This window comes from Pyrus communis, chromosome 1 (genome assembly GCF_963583255.1).
Source record: "Pyrus communis chromosome 1, drPyrComm1.1, whole genome shotgun sequence".
In the NCBI taxonomy this organism is placed as follows: Eukaryota; Viridiplantae; Streptophyta; class Magnoliopsida; order Rosales; family Rosaceae; genus Pyrus; species Pyrus communis.
The window spans coordinates 483,911-503,234 of record NC_084803.1 but is presented as its reverse complement, the minus strand read 5'-3'; the positions used below and the strand labels follow the sequence as shown (position 1 = coordinate 503,234).

At 38.7% G+C, this 19,324-nt stretch overlaps 5 protein-coding genes across 5 annotated transcripts; 2 read left to right on the top strand and 3 right to left on the bottom strand.

Moving 5' to 3' along the window:
* Nucleotides 1–99: 99 nt before the first annotated feature.
* Nucleotides 100–2,369, bottom strand: LOC137729571 (rac-like GTP-binding protein RAC1). Its single transcript, XM_068468549.1, has 7 exons — nt 2,036–2,369; nt 1,565–1,652; nt 1,350–1,459; nt 1,157–1,220; nt 667–731; nt 518–583; nt 100–425 (listed from the first exon to the last, which is right to left on the bottom strand). Exons 1-7 carry the CDS (start codon nt 2,132–2,134, stop codon nt 324–326), a joined length of 594 nt encoding a protein of 197 aa, XP_068324650.1. The 5' UTR covers nt 2,135–2,369; the 3' UTR covers nt 100–323.
* A 305-nt stretch (nt 2,370–2,674) lies between these two features.
* Nucleotides 2,675–9,140, bottom strand: LOC137729560 (vacuolar protein sorting-associated protein 35B-like). Its single transcript, XM_068468538.1, has 22 exons — nt 8,876–9,140; nt 8,689–8,785; nt 8,487–8,610; nt 8,153–8,338; nt 7,812–7,899; nt 7,561–7,617; nt 7,380–7,469; nt 7,146–7,268; nt 6,772–6,846; nt 6,585–6,644; nt 5,988–6,104; nt 5,546–5,785; nt 5,405–5,470; nt 5,164–5,253; nt 4,924–5,013; nt 4,688–4,777; nt 4,478–4,546; nt 4,228–4,308; nt 3,944–4,051; nt 3,755–3,858; nt 3,462–3,575; nt 2,675–3,370 (listed from the first exon to the last, which is right to left on the bottom strand). Exons 1-22 carry the CDS (start codon nt 8,966–8,968, stop codon nt 3,160–3,162), a joined length of 2,373 nt encoding a protein of 790 aa, XP_068324639.1. The 5' UTR covers nt 8,969–9,140; the 3' UTR covers nt 2,675–3,159.
* Nucleotides 9,141–11,921: 2,781 nt separating this feature from the next.
* On the top strand, nt 11,922–14,124 carry LOC137735531 (protein kinase STUNTED-like). Its single transcript, XM_068474962.1, has 5 exons — nt 11,922–12,667; nt 12,782–13,030; nt 13,127–13,287; nt 13,388–13,615; nt 13,699–14,124. Exons 1-5 carry the CDS (start codon nt 12,151–12,153, stop codon nt 14,122–14,124), a joined length of 1,581 nt encoding a protein of 526 aa, XP_068331063.1. The 5' UTR covers nt 11,922–12,150.
* An 86-nt stretch (nt 14,125–14,210) lies between these two features.
* LOC137735542 (uncharacterized) lies at nt 14,211–16,359 on the bottom strand. Its single transcript, XM_068474971.1, has 2 exons — nt 16,201–16,359; nt 14,211–15,124 (listed from the first exon to the last, which is right to left on the bottom strand). Exons 1-2 carry the CDS (start codon nt 16,282–16,284, stop codon nt 14,330–14,332), a joined length of 879 nt encoding a protein of 292 aa, XP_068331072.1. The 5' UTR covers nt 16,285–16,359; the 3' UTR covers nt 14,211–14,329.
* A 431-nt stretch (nt 16,360–16,790) lies between these two features.
* Nucleotides 16,791–18,412, top strand: LOC137718732 (uncharacterized). Its single transcript, XM_068458275.1, has 4 exons — nt 16,791–17,238; nt 17,403–17,537; nt 17,629–17,704; nt 17,878–18,412. Exons 1-4 carry the CDS (start codon nt 16,902–16,904, stop codon nt 18,038–18,040), a joined length of 711 nt encoding a protein of 236 aa, XP_068314376.1. The 5' UTR covers nt 16,791–16,901; the 3' UTR covers nt 18,041–18,412.
* Nucleotides 18,413–19,324: the final 912 nt, after the last annotated feature.

The following is a 19,324-nucleotide window of genomic DNA, read 5'->3' as shown; positions in this document are numbered from 1 at the left end:
TTTCAAGGGATGTATTAATAAAGACCGCTACTGTATACTTTTCACTTTTGCGACCAAACTGTGTTATACAGACATTATCCGGAAAGAGTTGATGCAATATATGTGAAAGACGGAGAAGTATGTGTTAGCAAAGCTAACTGTCACTTAAATACATGAACACAAGTCTTAAACAAACCATCTAAAGCTATCACATGAATCCCTAAAATGTCAGTACATACTATACATACACCACGGTTTGCTGCTTAAGGACTTCAAGTACAAAGGAGGTAGCGGCAAAGAAAGGTCGGCAGTCAGCAAATCATCTCATAAATCTACTCGTTACTTCACAATATGTAGCAAGCCCTTTGTCCCTTTCTCTTCTTCTTCTTTTGCTTTGGTGGCTGGAGCACCACCTTAATGGCCGCATCAAAAACAGCTTTCACATTCTGCCATTAAAATTTTCAATGAATCATGTCAACAATGAGGGGTGAAGACATATGACAAATTTGGATAGAGGGCAAGACAAAAATATGCATACCTGTTGTGTTTTCGAGCTACACTCAATGTATGCAGGTGCTCCAATCAGTTTCTTCAATTCCTCTCCCTTTAGGCCAAAACGACAATCAAAGGTCAGTAGACCAACTTAGAAAGATAATATTTAGGTTGTGGGTGAAGCAATAGTCTTACCTGATCAGTAGTAATGGGAACTGCACCAGAATGGTCTATACAAAATTGTTTATCATCCCGAAGATCTGCAATGAAAATCATAAAATTGAGCACCTCGTTCACCAAAAGAGTAAGAAAATTCAGTAGTAACTAATAAGTGATGACAATAATGCTCCAGATAATGAAAGAAATGTTGACTCAACAACAGGAATAAAAGTGATAAATTGCTAAATGACCAAGTAACCAAAAGATCAATCTTAAAACAGAGTGGTATTGAAGACAATATCGAAAGTAAGTGCTAGTATTCAATGCAGACTCAAAGAAATTTAGAAATAACTGAACCATGACACTGGTCCTTACATGGAAGAAATGGGAAGTTATACGTCCATAGTCCCAAAAATTACAGGGACCCTAAAGCATTAGATCAGACACCAGCACAAACATAGGACAATTAGCATGCACGAGAACAATATACAAATACATTACAAAGGGGTTGAGAAAAAGATCTTACCAAGCTTTGTTCCAACCAGAATTATTGGAACGCCAGGTGCATAATGGCGCAGTTCGGGAATCCACTGAAACAGAAAACAAAATATGAAACAACTCATCCACACACCAATGAAGACATTGTATACTGAAATTATTGCAAACAGAGATACAACGTAAAACAGAAAGTAAACAGGATTGTAAAGAAGATGTGGAACCTTTTTTGCAACGTTTTCGTAGCTGGCTTTGCTTATGAGAGAGAAAGCAAGGATAAAGACGTCCGCCCCTCGATAGCTCAAGGGCCTTAATCTATTGTAATCCTCCTGCCCTGTTAGAATATGGTTATTAAAACTCCCAAAATACAGGGAAAAACAAAAGCAAAATGAAACGAATTCGCATATGTAACAGGGGAGTGAGTGAGTAGTAAAATCACCAGCCGTATCCCACAGAGCTAGGTTGACAGTACTCCCATCCACAACAACATTTGCACTGAAATTGTCGAAAACAGTCGGTACGTAGTCCTGTTTTTCGATTACAACCACAAACTTAGTAAATTATATGAAAATCCAAGTTCAACTACACGAATTAGCACGACAGTAACTTCGAAAGAAGCGAATCCTACGGCTAATGAAACACCAGACAGAAATGTGGAGCAGCAGAGAGTTAACAATAATTAAGAATACTCGATAAAACTAATGTCGTTCTTCAGTTAACTAAATCAAGGTTCAAGTTTGAGCTTTAGTGAAATATAATCAATGTTTGAAGTTTGTCTACGATTATGACGGCAGCTGGACAAATAAGACAAAATCCCCGAAATTTCCGGAGGAAGAAGCAAGAACTGAAGCATACAGCTGTACTGAACTGGGAAGAAGGAAGGCGGTAAAATTACGAAAATGGGACTGACCGTGGGAAAGGTGTTGCTGGTGTAGGAAATCAGCATGCAGGTTTTGCCGACGGCGCCGTCGCCGACCGTCACGCACTTTATGAACCTGGAGGCGCTCATTTCACTTTTCAATTCTCAAATTTTTCACCCTAGAGACTGAAGCAGCAGATTTCCACCCGAAAATATCTCCTTTTCCGATGCTACTACTTCCTTCTGAGATCAGCAGGACGCCATCTTTGCTAGCAGAACCCCCAATTAGGTGAGAGAGAGAGAGAGAGAGAGAGAGAGAGAGAGAGTGAGGGAGTGTAGCAGTGCAGGGGAAGAAATTGAAATTTGAAAGAGGGAGGACGACTGGACGAGGAGAGTCAAAAAGTAAAAATTCTGGTCGGAGCGCTGACTGACCTAGCCATTAGCCAAGCTAAGCTTTTGCCAGCTGGCACACCTCCCTTATCTGCTTATCTTTTTCATCTTTGCTTATTCCTTTTTGGTTCAAATTTTTTTTTTTTTTGAAAAAATTCCTTTTTGGGTTAAATCAAAATTTCAATTGCTTATCTCAGTAAAAACTTACTTTAGAAGACGTTGCTTGGGCGATTATCCATTATTTTGACGAAAAAGATGTTCATTTAATCATAACTAGCGAGTTTGAGTAGTTTCAGGATATTTAAGAAAAGTGTTATTCACATTTATTTTTACTTTTTACACACCCTTGTTTAACGCAGAATATTGTTCGTATAAAAGAAAAGGACTAATTGACTTCGAATTTACCAATATCATTCCCAATAAAATTAACACTTAATTTTACCAAAAAAAAAAAAAAAAAACTAAATAATAAATAACAAGCTTCCCAGGACAAACAATGGCAAACCTTCAGTCCAAAGATACTACTCGTTTGCCCCAGAAAAAGAGAGAACCAACGGCAAACCCAAACTTGATGTAGAATTTTAGCACGCTAGAAGTTGTTTCTCGTATAAACAAAGCAACTGCCTTGAGGGAGAGAGGAAACGAATTCGAAACTGTACAAAGTTCCTAATGTAGGATCCAGGGGCATTTTCCATAGATTACGCTCGCTCGCCGCCTCTCCACATTGTTCTTCCTCTCAACCCCAAACTCTCTTGGCCTAAAATTTTAGAATCCATGCAGACGAGTCAGACCTTGATAGACGCATATTTCTCGCCCATCACCCCACCTTTCTGTTTTTGGAACTGTATGTACCGCAATGTGCTGGCGAAGAATGCATCTGGGGCTGGATTCGGGTTTGCAGAGTCACTTTGCATCTCATTTTTAATTAAATCCACCAATCCCTGGATTGCAGCACTTGTAATCTGGGGGTTTCCTTTCTCAAAATAGTAGAGGTACCTGTTGCATAACTCACAAATCAGCCCTAAATTATACAACACAAGCAATTTAGAGGTGACCATCTTCAAATTTGCAGTCAAAGACTACCGACTTGTTCAGTATCTCAACAAAGAGTGTGACTGGCCCGCTGCTACCCCGCGTTGCGCTGGCCATCTGTTGAGCAGCATTTGCAATTCTCAATGCGCGTTTTAAACAAAGCAAGACCCTGTAACAAAAACCACTACTTGTCATGTAACTAAAGGTTTCTTTAATCACCATAAAGTTGCTTCCATGATAAAGATAAACCAACATGCAGGGGTATTTGTGCAGCTGCAAATGAAATGCATCGACATGCATAAATCCATGGGAATATTTAAGTCCAACACTGAGTTTGGATACGCTTACCTTTCTCCATCTTTAACACCATCCTGATCATCTACCCAAAAAAGATGTGAACATGCATACACCGCTCGGCACTGATCAGGTTTCTTCAAAAGCTTTGCTGAATACTGAGAAAGGAAAAACATACATTATGGGGTTTTACATAAACAGATTGAAAACACTAAGGATCTGACGATAGGAGAGAATTATTACTCCTGTAGCCTTGTGTGTTAAAGTATCCCGATTCTCAACGCCAAATACATTCATCCTCTGAAGAGTCCCAATAATGAGATGTATTGCAGTCACCTGGGCTTTGGAATCCTAAAATTGAGGTGCACATTATGTTGTTAAATTAAACGGCTAAATGTCACACTGCAGTCTTTTACAGAAATGCTAGAACACTTGAAGAAACTTCCTTCAAATCTATTTAATAAACCACAAGATACTCTCAACCGGAAAGAAAAAAACAAATGACAAGATGCTGATAGATAAATTACCGCAACTTCTTCTTCATATAATATAAATGCCTGAGTGAAGAATTCATAAGCAACAGGTTCCAGATCACAGTCATTAGCAGCCTGATTATGCATGAATCAAATCAAAGAGGTTGGAACCAAAAGTAAGTCTGCAGCTACAACGTCAGAGATTTAAAACCCTATTCTTTCTCTGTGGTACAAAAACATGCAAGATATGTTGGATTAAAACAAGCCTGCAAACCATGCTTTAACCAACCGTCGAGTGGCGTACCTCAGCACATTCCAAGTACAATCTTAAGGCCAGTTCGGGAGACGGAACTGAGGAAAGAGATTCAATGATCTGAAATAATATAGACAGCACCATTATTGATTATATGCAGCAAGATGAAGACGTGTACATAACGACCACATAACAAAAGGTCTTCCCCAAGGATTATTGCCTAACAAACTACGAAGCAACCAAGTGCATTCATCTAAATACCTGATTTAAAGTCTGAAAAATTTTCTTCGGTGTGGCAGGCATTTCTTCTCCCACAACCTCTCCATCCTGACCTTGCAGCCGCCTAACCAACTACAAGCCACAGCCAACGTTTTGAACAATTCTTCAAAATGAGGACATTTTAATACATTCCACTACTTCGTAGTGAAAGGTGCATAAATAGACAAAATGAAACAACAAATATGTGATATATGACAAGGTGGCATAGCATAGGATACCTTGAGTGCAGATAATATAAGAGGAGGAACAGTAAAAGGTAGGCGCTTTGGTCCTCCACTCATTATATGCTTCTTGACCGTACATAAGATCTGAAGATCAGTAATCATAAAACTAAGTAAGATTTCTCTGAAAGTTGAATCACAATTCACAGCCAATGATTTTTGTAGATGGAAGCAAAAACTTCAAGTAACATTAGCATCACAAGAAACTACAAAACATACAACAGATCAACAACTTACCTTAAACATTTCTTCTGGATCATCATTATAAAGCATGTGTATAAGGCGAGCAACAGAATTTTGTTCATCCGCAAAATCCTCTTCATCAAGCTAAAAGTAGACAATAGCACCAAAAGAATAAAACAAGGGCGGCCAAAAAATAAACAAAAATAAAATCAGCAAGTGTTTCAAAAGAAACTAAGTTTACATTAAAATACAAAAAAACTCATGTGGATCTATTAAGTTAAATTTTGAATTGCACCTCATCTGCAGAAGTAGAATCCAAGTCCTTGATGAGCCCTTTAATTAATTCAAACAACACCTCCACCTACAAGAAGCAATATATCACATTCTTAAGAAGAAAATACTGATAAAATAGAAGAAACAGAAGATGCATTCGTACCTTATCAGCTGTGGAGATACAAGAGTTGTTCTTCATAATGCTTTGGATAATGACCATTGCCATGACTTTATTTGTTCCATTATCAAGATATTCCATAACTCGAGGATAATTAGAAAGTGTGAGGGCTGTGACAATGTCATCATATTTCTCCAAGGGAGAACTTAACAGTGCAACAACCTGTTTTGTTGCTCTACGGTCTTCAAGCTTGGTTTCTCCGGATAGCTTCTTAACACATGCTCCCTGAAAAAATGAATTAAGATTTTAATTATCACCAGTTACCTTTGTTGTTACAAAACATGGCCCACATAATCCATATCGAAACGAATTCAAAAGAAGATTGCATCCATGTTGCATGGCTATGTTGACGGGCTGGTACCCCATCAAAAGGCATGTAGTTTGGGAAAATTTATAGTAACTAAACATATTTTTTTGAAGACCTTACCAGTACTTGATCCACATAATCAAGGCGATCAGGATGAACACGGAGGGTAAATGTAAGAAGAGAGACATACAAAGATATGGCTCCAACAATAGGCATGTCCATCTGTGCTTCTATCACCTGAAATTTAAATATAGGTGATACATTAAATTAGCACACACTTCTAGACATCAAATAAAGAGGCTGTTGGTTGGACAACAAATTAAGTACTAACCACAAAGATAAGTATGTTTCATGCTTAACACGAAACAACAAATGGATCCTATCTAATAAAGAGGCTGTTGGTTGGACAACAAATTAAGTGGTGTACAATTTTCAATAAATCAGAAGTCACCCCCAAAAACATCTCTCCATATTGTACTCTGCCTCCGTTACTACATCCTTTTAGCAAAAAATTATCGCTTTGTCCATTCATTGTTTTCCCTTGGCATACTACATCCTTTTAGAATTCAAAACGCTTTGGACTTTTTCTGCAACAAAATTTTAAATAAATACTACAGAAAGTGCACTGAATTGCCAATTATTACTTGCTGGATCGAAGTGTAGTTGAGGGAGTAGCCATCAATGTAAACATTTACTTCAAAGAACAAAGGAACTTACCCTCCCAATGGCACTGCTTAATTTAGCGAAGGCTTCCACTTGAAGAAATTCAGGTAATACCTTGAACGAGAATCCACAATCATCAAAATTACAACACCCAGAAAGAGAGAAAGGCCATAATAAGAATGAAAAACTGAATAAAAAATTGTGGAAGCGTGACTCAAAAGATTACTTTTAGATAACTCACATCTGTACTTGACGCAGCATAGTTTGATAACCTCTCCATTAATTGAGATAACACAGTCTTGATATCAACTGTTGGCTGCATTTGAAAATATATAACGCAGAGGGAAAATGAGTTAAAAGGTTGCTTTATTGCGCGTAATATCTCGATATGAATAAACGACAATATAAGGCTACTATGACCCACAAGTAATCGAGGCAAATGGCCAATTTGGCCTCTGTGGTTTGAGCTGTTATTTCAACTATACATATGACCAAGCAACCATTGATTAACATATGCATTTATCATTACATATGTAATCAAATAAATAAATAACCATGCATAATCATGTGGAAGTAAAAAAAAAAAAAAGAGAGAAAAATGACACTGCTATGCACCTGAAGCTGGGGGAAGGCAGCCAACAATGTCTCCAGTGTCTGCAAGTGGTACTCATCTGGAAAGACCTGGATTATGCAATCCATCAAATAATATTGGGCCAACTCATCTTTACAGTTGATAACCTGCGCACACCAATTTGGATAGAAGTTTGAAATATTAGAAAAGGAACATTGAAAGTATTCAAGAGTTAACAAAAAGACAATATTATTAAGAAGCGAAGCAGATTAAAGAACCTGTTCTAATACTCTAGGAAGAACAGTGGCTTTGTACATTTCAAGTTCCACGCCCTCTATCTGACTGAGAACATGGAGATTTTTCCCAACCTACCAAGACAATTCAGAAAGGTGTAATTTCTCTATTATAATGTGTTATGCAATGATTCATCTGCTGATAGGTTCAGATTTTTGATATTACAAGATCACGAAGTTCGCTTCTTTCCTTTTCGCGCTTCTCTCTCACATGACCAGGTCCCTGCAGACCAGAAAGCCCAACAGAAGGCTTCAACTCAGGATCGCCAAAGATGAATGATTCACAAGCACCATAAGACCTGCATGGCCAAAAATCATGCCCTCATGGTTCATTTTTACCTCTATGGCATGCAAGTACTCTGGTGCCATGCATATTCAGACATTAAAGCAGATAAATTTCATAGATGTCAAACAAACCTGATACTGCATTCGAACCCAAAGCTTATTCATTTCTGTAAAATTCTGTAGCACAAAATCTACAGCATCCATGACAGTGTCAGCATCCCTGCAATGCAAGGAGATTAAACTATGACTCAAATCAAGCAACATGATATCCATGGATTCCATAAAAAGCCAATGTTATTAAACTCAAAGCTTACTGCTAGCCAAAACCACCCAAATCGAAGAAAATTTTTGCATTTTCGACAATAGAATTTTGCTCCAGCATAAAACGGATTCTGATTTATTTCTGGTCATAAAATCGTTCTCCATTTTATCAATGTATGAAGTAACAAATCTAACCCCTAAAACAATCTTACCCTTCATACTCAGAACCAATATCAGGCAACTTGTCTCTGCTGACTTGAGAAAGATAGCTTCTTAAAAAGAGCCCTCGAATTGGATGCTGAACGCCGCGACACATTTCGACAAGATCTTTAAGTACGTCCTTGGCCGGCGCTTCCTTAGATTTAATGTACACGGATCCTACCGTACATAGCAGATACCTGTTAAATAAGCAACATGAAATTCACATGCACTGACCGAGCTGAAACAATAAGAATAAAACACTCACTGCACTAAAAGCTATTTAATTTCGAGAAACGACAACATTTCCCAGCAAGAATTTGATGCTTTCAACAATGTATGACTTACAATCTTGGTAAAATGTTGCCGGCATGCTGAACAAGTTCGTAGAGATCGATGATCGAAACGCCGTGTCTGCTCTCATCCTTGAAGAACATCTCCAGCCTCCTCAGCTCATCGAAAGCTCGCATATCTATTAGAATCAAGAATCCAAATCAAAACTCGGATCAGGTCAAAGGTTAGGAATCGGGCGAAGAACGTGAGAGCTTACAGAGATCGTAGTATTTGTGAGGCGAAAGCCGAGAGGTTCTGAGCTCCGACAGCATCAGGGCCGAGAATTTGAGGGCGTCTCTGAGATTGTTGGCGTCCTGCGAAAATTGAAATGTGAAATCGGACAAGATGGCGGAGAATTAGGGTTTTGGGAGAGGAAAATGTGATTGGGTGAGAAATAATAGTACCAGAGCGCGATGCATGTAAAAGGCATGGTGTTGAATGCCGGCGATGCCTTCCGCCAGCCATTTCTCTTCGTCTCCGATTACGTCCGATCTCATTTTCTCCCTCCCTCCTTTTCTCGCCGAAACGCGGCAACCAATTCGTCGGAGTAACGCTGAATTTTTGTTCTTTTATTCCTTTTTGGTTATTTGGGAACGTTGAATGTTGGATTTTTTGGTTGTTAGCAGTTGAATGTTGGGTTGCTCATGCATAATTGGGATGGGATCCCACTTGATCTTGACAATGACAGCGTAGGCAAATTGGATTGGAAATTTTGATTTCGATAACATTGAACTTTAAAAAACTCTAATCAAATCTGAAATTCGACATCCGGATCACTATTAGGTTTGATTAGAAATCGAGTGTGGCTTCAATATTACTTAATAGTCGTGTTCTATTTGTCTTAGCCGTTAGATTTGACTTTTACCATCGTTAAACTTTACTGAATAGTCTATTAAAAATTTTCTTTTTCCTCTAGCATTTTAATTTATGTGTTATAGATGAATCTAGAAGTATAAAAGGCTTCTTTTAATCAAAGACAAGATTGGACAACATATCGTGGTCATATAAGTAAAACTTACACCTAAACCCGTCTTTGTAACAGAATGTGATACGAGCTCATAAACTCTCTTAAAGACATTATATTGATATGGTTATTCTCTCCAATTTGATATCTCGAAGCTGACAAGTTAACAATTTCCTATATTTCACCCCCAAACTAAGAATCTTGCCTTCTTCATTCACGCCCTACCGAAGTCCTCTTATCAAACTCCGTATTGTTGTTTCCTTTTCTCCAAACTTGGGTTGTTCGCCCCTTTACCATAACTAACCCTTCTTTATCGTTACTGCTTATTGAGTACCTTGGTTTTGTGAGCTTTCTAAAAGTTTTAGTAGTTTTCATTAAATTATTGACTTCTCATTGAGATTGAGCCAACAGAATCCTTTTCTGATCTTTTTGGTGAAGATTCGTGAATCGTGTCTGTTCATCGTACATCGTGGGGTCGATTTTTGTATGTTACTGTTTGTGTTTAATTTTAAATAAAAATATTTAAAAATTCACGAATTCTTGGGATCCTCACAAAGAGTGACACGCCTCAATTTCGATGTCCGAGGGACATTGCGATGGCCATGTGATGGCCAACACCTGAAGGTGACGCAAGCCGTTTAATGAATGCACATACTGATAACGTGTTAAACATGCGTATAAATTATAGCAAAATAATAAGATGTGACTATTCGTTTATGGGAGAAGATAGTGATATAAATAATATTCAACTACCAACAATGAATACATAATGATGATACATGACATGTTCAGAGCATACATCTAGTTCAGAATACAAGTAGAAGGTGAAATTACAATGGTGTCGAAGCAGAGGAGATGGCACGATGTCACTGGTAAGGGAATGCCTCATAGCGCGTGTCGTAAACCTCGTTCCTATGTCATGAGGGGGTGCAAGACAAACGTGAATGGACCCCTTCTAAAATGTATGATTTAATGGTAGAAATGCATACATGAAAAACATGATTTAATGGTTACGTTTTATGAGTAAATTGGATTTATATTATATGATTATCATGCCTTGCTTAGAATATTTTGGAATACCATATGTTCTGTCGAACTAATGTTCTTTGTAGTATTGATGATGGATGACTTTATACTACTTACGAGCATGCTTTTACACACTTTTTTATAGTATATATGATGGATAACTTTATACTATGAAGATGTTTTGGGATACACACACACCTATATTTGGAAAGTCTATGTTCAATGGTTTTTGTGCGTAACTAATGGTCACATACTGACCTTCGAGTTGGGTAATGTAGGAGCCTTCGGGCGATGACACATATATTGACCTTCGAGTTGGGTGCTGTAGGAGCCTACGGGCGATTGATAATTGTGAAGGAAATTTCTAAAGAAAGAGTTTTATATGCATTTGGACGATACTGATACCACTAGTTAGCACACTATATATGACATATGTTTTATGAAGGTTTTATGACATGCTAGAGTTTTCTAAAAACCTATTACATATTATACTATTTAGTTTTCATAAAACTTTTGAGATTAGTATGTTGATAACTGTTTTATTATATATATAAGACATCGGAATTAAGACGTGTCAAAAAAGATCCGGCGAATATCTGGATTCGGGATTGAGAACTTAAGAAGATCTTTTAGAATATTACAACGAGATGGTGGCCTGCATAGAAAGTTGAAAGTATATGATAACTATGAGTTAAAGAACTTCGTTTAGTATGCGCTGGTGTACAGTTTGCAATAATTTTTTTTTTATATTATTGAATCACTGTTTGTTAAATTCTTAATTTTGAATTTTATTATCGAATCACATATCATATACGGAAGCATAGTAGACTTTTTGGGAATTTAGAATAATTGCATTTGGGTGGTGAAGTGGAGAGGCAGCACGCCTGGTCAAAATCGAATGGCAGCAGATCTGACTTACCAAAGGTCAGTCACTTTAGGTATACCAATCCTTTATTGGGCTGCACGGTTTTCAGTCCAAATAGTATATAAGATTATTATAACTTTTTATTTTAATTTTTATAATTTAAAATTAATAGAAGGGATATTTGAAATTGTGCGTCGTTAATCATTTAATTTTTTGAAAAAAAAAAAAAAGCTCCATAAAATTGAAAAAACCACCAGTTCAAGTGAAGAGGTGAATTTGATAAAAATACTCTCAATTTTCATGAAATGATCAAAATGATAACGGCAAATATCTCACGGACGAAGATAAGAAGTTATGCTAATATGAGAGAGCATTTTTGTTAAAAAAAAACCTTAAAAAATAGTTTTATGATTAGGTGGGTAAGATTTTTGCACGAAGAAAACGACTTAGCCGTCAAATATTCAAAACAAAAGATCCGGGTCAACTTTACCCGTCTTTCATTCCGTCCTCTTGTGTTTTGTTCTTCATTAACATAATTGCAACTCATGAATTTATGAGCTCACCCTGTATTTTCCTTTGGATTTTGGTAAATATTTGTTTAATTAATTCATAAAATTGTCAAATTTTTAACATGCTAAACGTTAACTTCTCAGTTAGGTATGATAAATAATTCTGTATGTATATAATATTTTCAAGGGAGCATCAGCATACATTTAAAGGAGACCGGGACTTTGAAGTTTGAAAGGTTGACTGATGATGGTCAACGAGGGTCTAACTATTCATTTTATCATCTACATTAATCTTCCCAAAACTCAAGTTTATCGATGCGCGATTCATTAGGTTTCAATTACCGAGCCAGTTGTGATGAAGCGCTTTTGAGCTCCACTTGTCCATTCAAAACAGAGATGCCAGAACCAGCTCTTGGATGGCCTCTTCAGAGACTAACTGTTAGTCCTCTGAGGCTGAGCCAGGAAGCACGCCGAAAATCGGATAGCTTTGACATGTTTTCCGAGAGAGAGGATGATGAATCACCCTTGTCGAGGCCGGGTTGGCCTCTCTTGCGGATAGCTGCTGCCTCAGCGGAAACTATGAGTACTACTCCTATGAGAGAATTCAAATCCAGAGAAAACATGTCCGTGGTACAGTGGGTGATGATGGACCTGCCTAGCCGTCGATTTCTTTCGGTAAATTCGCAGCGGCGGGAAGGTGATGAAATTTGCTCGACAGTAGCACCAACACAGCTTTCTGATGAATTGGAGTTTCTCACTGCACAAAACTCAGAAGGTTGCAAGGTTTTCAGCTATGCGGAACTTAGTAGCGCAACTTGTCACTTCTCGACAGGTAAATTAAGTGCTCGTTTGGGACTGTTTTTGTAAAAGGAACTTTTGCTCGTAAGTGCTTTTATTAAAAACAAGTTCTTGCTCGCTAGAATTTAAACAATTGGTTTGTGAACAGAAAATCTTATCGGCGAGGGAGGGTGTAGCAGCGTGTACAGAGGGTGCCTTGGAGGCGGAGAATCAGTGGCGGTCAAGGTTCTAAAATCGTACAAGGAAGCTTGGAATGACTTTTTCTTGGAAGTCAAGTTTGTGTCTTCAATTCAGCACAAACACATCACTTGTCCAATTGGTGTATGCGTGGAAGATGGCAACCTTATTTTGGTCTATGACCTCTTTCCCAGAGGGAGCTTGGAAGGAAACTTGCACGGTGAGAAATTAGAACGAATTCGTCATCGAACGAGACTAATAATTCGATTTTTAGTCTCTGAAATTTTTAATTCTATTTCGTTTCATCTTAGTGCAGGTTGCAGTGATGGACTCATACTTCCATGGGATGTGAGATTCAATGTGGCGGTCGCAGTTGCAGAGGCTCTAACTTACCTGCACAATGACTGCCCTCAGCCGATCATTCACCGAGACGTTAAATCCTCAAACATTCTTCTCTCCGACGACCTTCAGCCGCAGGTATATACATATATGATCTGCCTGCAGTACCTTCATATTTCACTTTCCTGCCAAATTTTACATTTTTGGGTTCAATCTCGAGTTTAATTTTTGTTTGCAGTTATCTGATTTCGGGCTTGCTACATGGGGACCGATGGATTCTGGTTGCGTGATAAGTAGTGATGTGGTGGGAACTTTTGGATACATGGCTCCGGAATATTTCATGCATGGGGTGGTGAGTGACAAGATTGATGTTTATGCCTTTGGCGTGGTTCTCCTCGAACTATTATCTGGTCGAAAGCCGGTCAATGCCGAGGCTCTGAAAGGACAAGAGAGTTTGGTCAAGTGGGTAAGCATATTTCTATATATCCCGAGCTTCTACATTTAGATTTTATGCATTTCCCGCATTGCTAAACAAAGTTCTTCGTTCAGGCAAGACATTTGTTAGATATTATGGATGTTAAGACATTGCTGGATCCAAAGTTAAATGGAGACTACGATTCGGCCCAAATGCGTAGAATGGTAATGGCAGCAGGGCTTTGCATAAACCAGTCACCTCGTCTTCGACCGGGCGCGAGACAAGTACTGAAGCTACTTACGGGAGAGACGGATGCAAACGAGAGCGTCGATCTTCATGCAGTGAACTCGTGCTATCAAGATGAAGATGACAACCAATTCCTGGATATCGGGCGTCATTCAGTTTCGGCTATGTCTGATACAAATGATGGAAGCATCAGCAGGTCAAGTTCAACTGATACTGCATCTAGTGTAGAGAAACCACGCCGGTACAAGTTGAAGGACTACTTGCTTATCCCTGACCAGTATTCTTTGCGTGAAATTTCTCCGATAAACATGTAATAAGTACATACATATATATGCAGAGAAATCTGCTGAAATTTTGAGCTCAGCATTGAACAATTTAATTAGAGAAAAAGAACAAAAAGGAGACCTATGTTTTTCGTATGAATTAGTCTTAAAATTCAATTGATTAACAAATACATCAATGCTCATTACACTGTACAGTTAAAAGCCGCTAGTGCTTCTAGAAAAAAAGGAAGAAAAACTAGAACGGAACCGTGTAGGACAATGCATATATGCCGGCCTCAGGCAACAATTGTGCTTTCGGCCACTGCGTGCTGCTTGTACGACATGAGACCTCACTATCAGCTTTAGATCTTTTAGACCGGCGTCTGTTTTGTGACGCTGTCCCAAATAGCCATTCTTCGCCATCGGCATCATGGAGGGCAAATTGGAACGGAGGTGGAATCCAATTCTCCATCACATTTGCACACTCTGAATCTTCTCTCCCAATTCTCTTTTCACGGGTCATTTCAATCCCCTCTGTTGTTGGACAAGACAACTCTTGGTCACAATTGGATACAACTCCAACAGTTGCCTCCGAACTATGAGGTTGATTGGGTGCAGGAACAACTTCTGACCTTTCTGGAGGGAGGAAATCTGTCATTCCAGAAGAAGAGGGCGCAAGTGAGGCATCTGGTTCACTGGGCTTTTGCAATTTAAAGCGAATGATCAAAGGCCTTTTCCTCTTATTGCCACCTTGGTTGCCATCAGACAAGTAGCAATTGTTTTCAGCACAGCTTGGCAGCTCATGCTCTTCGGTAATGTCACTTTTCTCCAGCTTATTACCTTCATCTTCTCCATTTTTAATAAACCATCCATTTGCTTCCGCTTTTCCCTTCTCTTGCTGGAAGCACTTCTTGTTAACACGGTTTTTCGAGCTGGGGACAGTAACATAATTGGGTACAACATTCTCCTTCGACTTATGGCCTTGTCCCATTGTCCCCCTCTTGTCTTTGTTCCTATGATTCTTGGCCTTCTTCTCCGTCTTTCTCTGGGGCTTTTAAGGCACCGGAATAAATTTAATAAGATTGGTAGGGAAGACCAGCGTAACATGACTAAAACACAGATGTACAGAAACCGCCGATGGTAATCGGAATTAAATCTCATTTTTTTACAAGGGCTGGTAAGAAACGAACAGAAACCGCCGATGGTAATCGGAATTAAATCTCATTTTTTTACAAGGGCTGGTAAGAAACGAAGGATCAAGAAACAACCAACACTATAAAACATTACAATGTTATAGCTTACGACAATTGTACCGTACCGTAGTGAGATACTTGAGACAATTAGTGGTTTCAGGCAAAAGTAGACATGGTTGCAGGAAGCAACTCAATATCATTAGTCTACATCCAATTTCCATACACAATTCTCTAAAACTTGACTTGCCTAATTCTATGCTCAAAGTTTTAACATCAAATTTATCAAGTTTCGAACACCCAACAAATTTAACAACCAATCAATGTTTAGGACTATAAACATTCCCATTAAATCAAAATCTCAGCAAACCACAAGCCCAAAGCAAACTTGTATAAGGCTTGAACCTCCCAAAATAATTGGGAGGGTTAGGATTCCAAACACTCCCAAACAACACTCGACTCGGAAAGCATGTAACAACTATGGGTTCAGATCCAAATCCGTTTTCACGATTGATCTCAATTTACAAAGCGAAAAACTTAATTAAAATTTAATAACAAAAGGTCATGATTTAATTAATTTACCCAAGAAAACGCAAGATCTATCTTTATTACCCAATAAGAAAACTCACAATTTTATCTTAATTACCCAAAAAGTTTCAAGATTAATCTCAATTTTCAAGATACCAATCAAAATTTGTCAAATTTTTCCAAGAACCCTTATATTTTACCCAAATTAACCTAATTTTTCAAACAAAAGAAACCCCCAAGATCCATCAATTAGTTTCTACAGAAAACCTATTAAACCACCCATCCAATCAAATCCGACAGATACAATACAAGAACACAATCGCAGACATAATATCACAACGATTTACATGTCGAAGAGAGATTAGGGAGAGGCCCAGAAAAATCAGAACCAAATTGCTCAAAAACCAACCTTAACCGGTTCAAACAAGTCCCCCCTACCAACTGCCTTCCTCGAATAGTCCATGCCCACGTAGTTCAACCCCCAACTCATCATCTTTCTTTCAATTACACAAAAAATCGATTCTTTCTGCAAAACCCTAGCACTGAGAGAGTTTTTTTGACGGCTATAGTTTTATTTGCAGATGCAATAACTGGCTAATAGCGTTGGTTTATATAGACTTCAGATTAACCGCCTCTGAGTCGGCACAGGTTTAATACCGATAATGCCCTCAAACTTGACCTAGTTTTATTTTGGTTCCGTCCCTTTTTGGTTTTACTTGTTTTATTGGAACTTTTTAAATAAAGAAAATTAATAAAAATGATTTAAAAATTGTAAGTTTTAACGAGATTAAAGTAAAAATGAATAGCATCAGAATTAATTTTTTAATACATAAATATAATTTTTTTTATAAAAATAAACAATATTCGGCATTTTTCGTTAAAGTTTTTTTTTTTTTAATAAGACGGGCTCCACCTTTGGGTTTACAAGTTTAATACCAATAATACCCTCAAACAAAAAACGATTTTTTCGGATTTGCATGTACTTGCCGACACCAAAACCCTGATTAAACCCAATCAGAGCTCTACCATTTCAACGAAACCCAAAAGTTCGAGACATGCGACTTCGCGAGGAACGAGAGAGCGACTACAGTGATCCGAGATTCGTACACCATGAGAAGGGTTAACGGAATCGCTTTCCTCACCAGAGCAGCCATTTCTATGGGCGGCGCCACCACAACCACCTCCGCAACTCAACACCGCCTGGTTCACGCAGCGATGTTGAGCACGTGCTCGAATTCGAATCCGTTGTGGTTCACACAGAGGCTCGGCGATCGCTTCGGCCTATCGAAACCCTCCTCTGTGCCTCGCTGCGCGGGAGGGCACATGTGCTTCTCGGCAAACGCCGCCACGTCTGCGGTTCAGGAGGTGCACCCCAACGTGAAGTCCCTCCCCCAAGACGTCGTGCTCTACCAATACGAAGCTTGCCCTTTCTGCAATAAGGTTAGAGGTAAACTATCTCGAATTCATATCTGAAGATGAAATTATCCAACTTTCCTTCCTAATTTGGTTACTCCCAGTCTTTATACAAGATTTCGATCCTAGGATTCTACTTTCGCTTTCGATTTTATGCTCTTTGATTGCTTTAGCCAATGAATTTCTTCTGTATCATAGCCTTCTTGGATTACTATAACATTCCGTACAAAGTTATGGAGGTTAACCCCATCAACAAGAAAGAGATTGAATGGTCTGATTACAAGATGGTGCTGACCTTGAAAGTCGACGGCGAACAGATGGTTGATTCTTCAGGTCTTTGGACATTTTGTCACTTCCCTATAATGTATCTAATTTCAAGTTGATTTTGTATTTTTTGTTAATTCGTTATGTTTTGTATTCACAGATATAATTGATAAGCTACACCGAAGGATCAATCCTGAAAACACCTTGAATAGCGAAGAAGAAAAGAAATGGCGTCGGTAAGTTTTTGCTTCCACTATTTTGTAAACCTTTTTTTTTTTTTTTTTGTTTGCATAGATACTACAAGAGATATCTCTTGCAGTGACTAGATTTCCTTTTTAATACTTGTATTTGTTAGGTGTTGTGATCACGGGACTTTTGGCACGATAATAACTGGTTAACTGTGATGTAGGTGGGTGGATAAACGTTTAGTACATGTTTTATCACTAAACTTATATCGAACTGTTTCAGAGGCTTTCGAGTCATTTGACTACATCACCAGTCATGGTATGGTATTGCACTACATCGTTACTGAATTATCTCTCTTTATTAACGTCCCATATCGTCAATTATAGAGAATGCTCCAAATGTATGTGGAAGCTCAATTTCTTCTCATTGTGAGTAACTGGAGTTGTCTTAAACCTTCAGTAACAGATACTCCTAAACTATCACTAGGACATAGTTAAGTTCCAACCTTAAAAATCTGTTTCAGTTTGCATTGCCTTCATTCTCAAAACAATTTTGCACCTGTGCTCCCTTGCGGTTCCAGAGGCTTTGGATGTTCCTAATTAAACCCCGCTTACCATTCTAATTTTAGGAAATACAGGCTCCTTCCCCTAGAAGTGCTGGATTTATGCCAGCATTAGTTCTTTTAAAATCTCGGACATGCAGGAAATTTCAGTTCATATGAAAGGATGGTAGCAAAGTACGCTGGAGCTGCTGCTACGTATTTTCCTTGTGTTGATAAGGTTGTTAGTAGTCATAAGCCGTCCTACCTACAAAGTACAAGCCGTCCTATAAGCCGTCCTACCTACAAAGTATAAGCCGTCCTATAAGCCGTCCTACCCACAAAGTATAAGCCGTCCTATAAGCCGTCCTACCCACAAAGTATAAGCCGTCCTATAAGCCGTCCTACCTACAAAGTATAAGCCGTCCTACCTACACACTTGTATCCCTTAATTTAGGGTGATTTGATCTTGATACTTGAAGTCATGTATATAAATCCTTGTAACCTTGTAGAGAAAGATAATGAGAATCCAAAAGTTTACATGGTATTGAGCCTCTGATCCTCCTTTTTTTTCATGGCTTCCGCAACTTCATCTTCCACCTTTTCAATCCCCAATATCTCTACCCTCGTTTCCGTTAAGCTTTCTGAAACCAACTATCTTCCTTGGGAAAGTCAGGTTAAGCTTTTTCTGATTGGCCAAAATCTTTGGCGTTTTGTTGATGGCACTCACCCCTGTCCTCCTCTCTTTATCACCACCCCTGCGCCTGTTGCCTCCCCCACTGCTTCTGTTGATTCTGATGTTACTTCTACGGTGGTTCCTCCTGTGGTCACTACGACTCCTAATCCCGATTACCTTGTGTGGTACCAGACTGATCAGACACTTGTGAGCCTGCTACGTGCTACGCTTACTGAGCCCGTTCTTTCTTTGACTGTTGGGCTGTCCACTTCTCATGAGATATGGGAGCATCTTCGTCAGAATTTTTCTCAACAATCCCTTGCCAATTCTACCCATAATCGGTTTCAGTTGCTTTCTCTTCAGAAAGGGAACCAAACAATTGCAGAATACTTGGGTCTGGCCAAGCATTTGGCAGATCAATTGGCCTCCATTGGTCAACCTGTTCAGAATGATGAT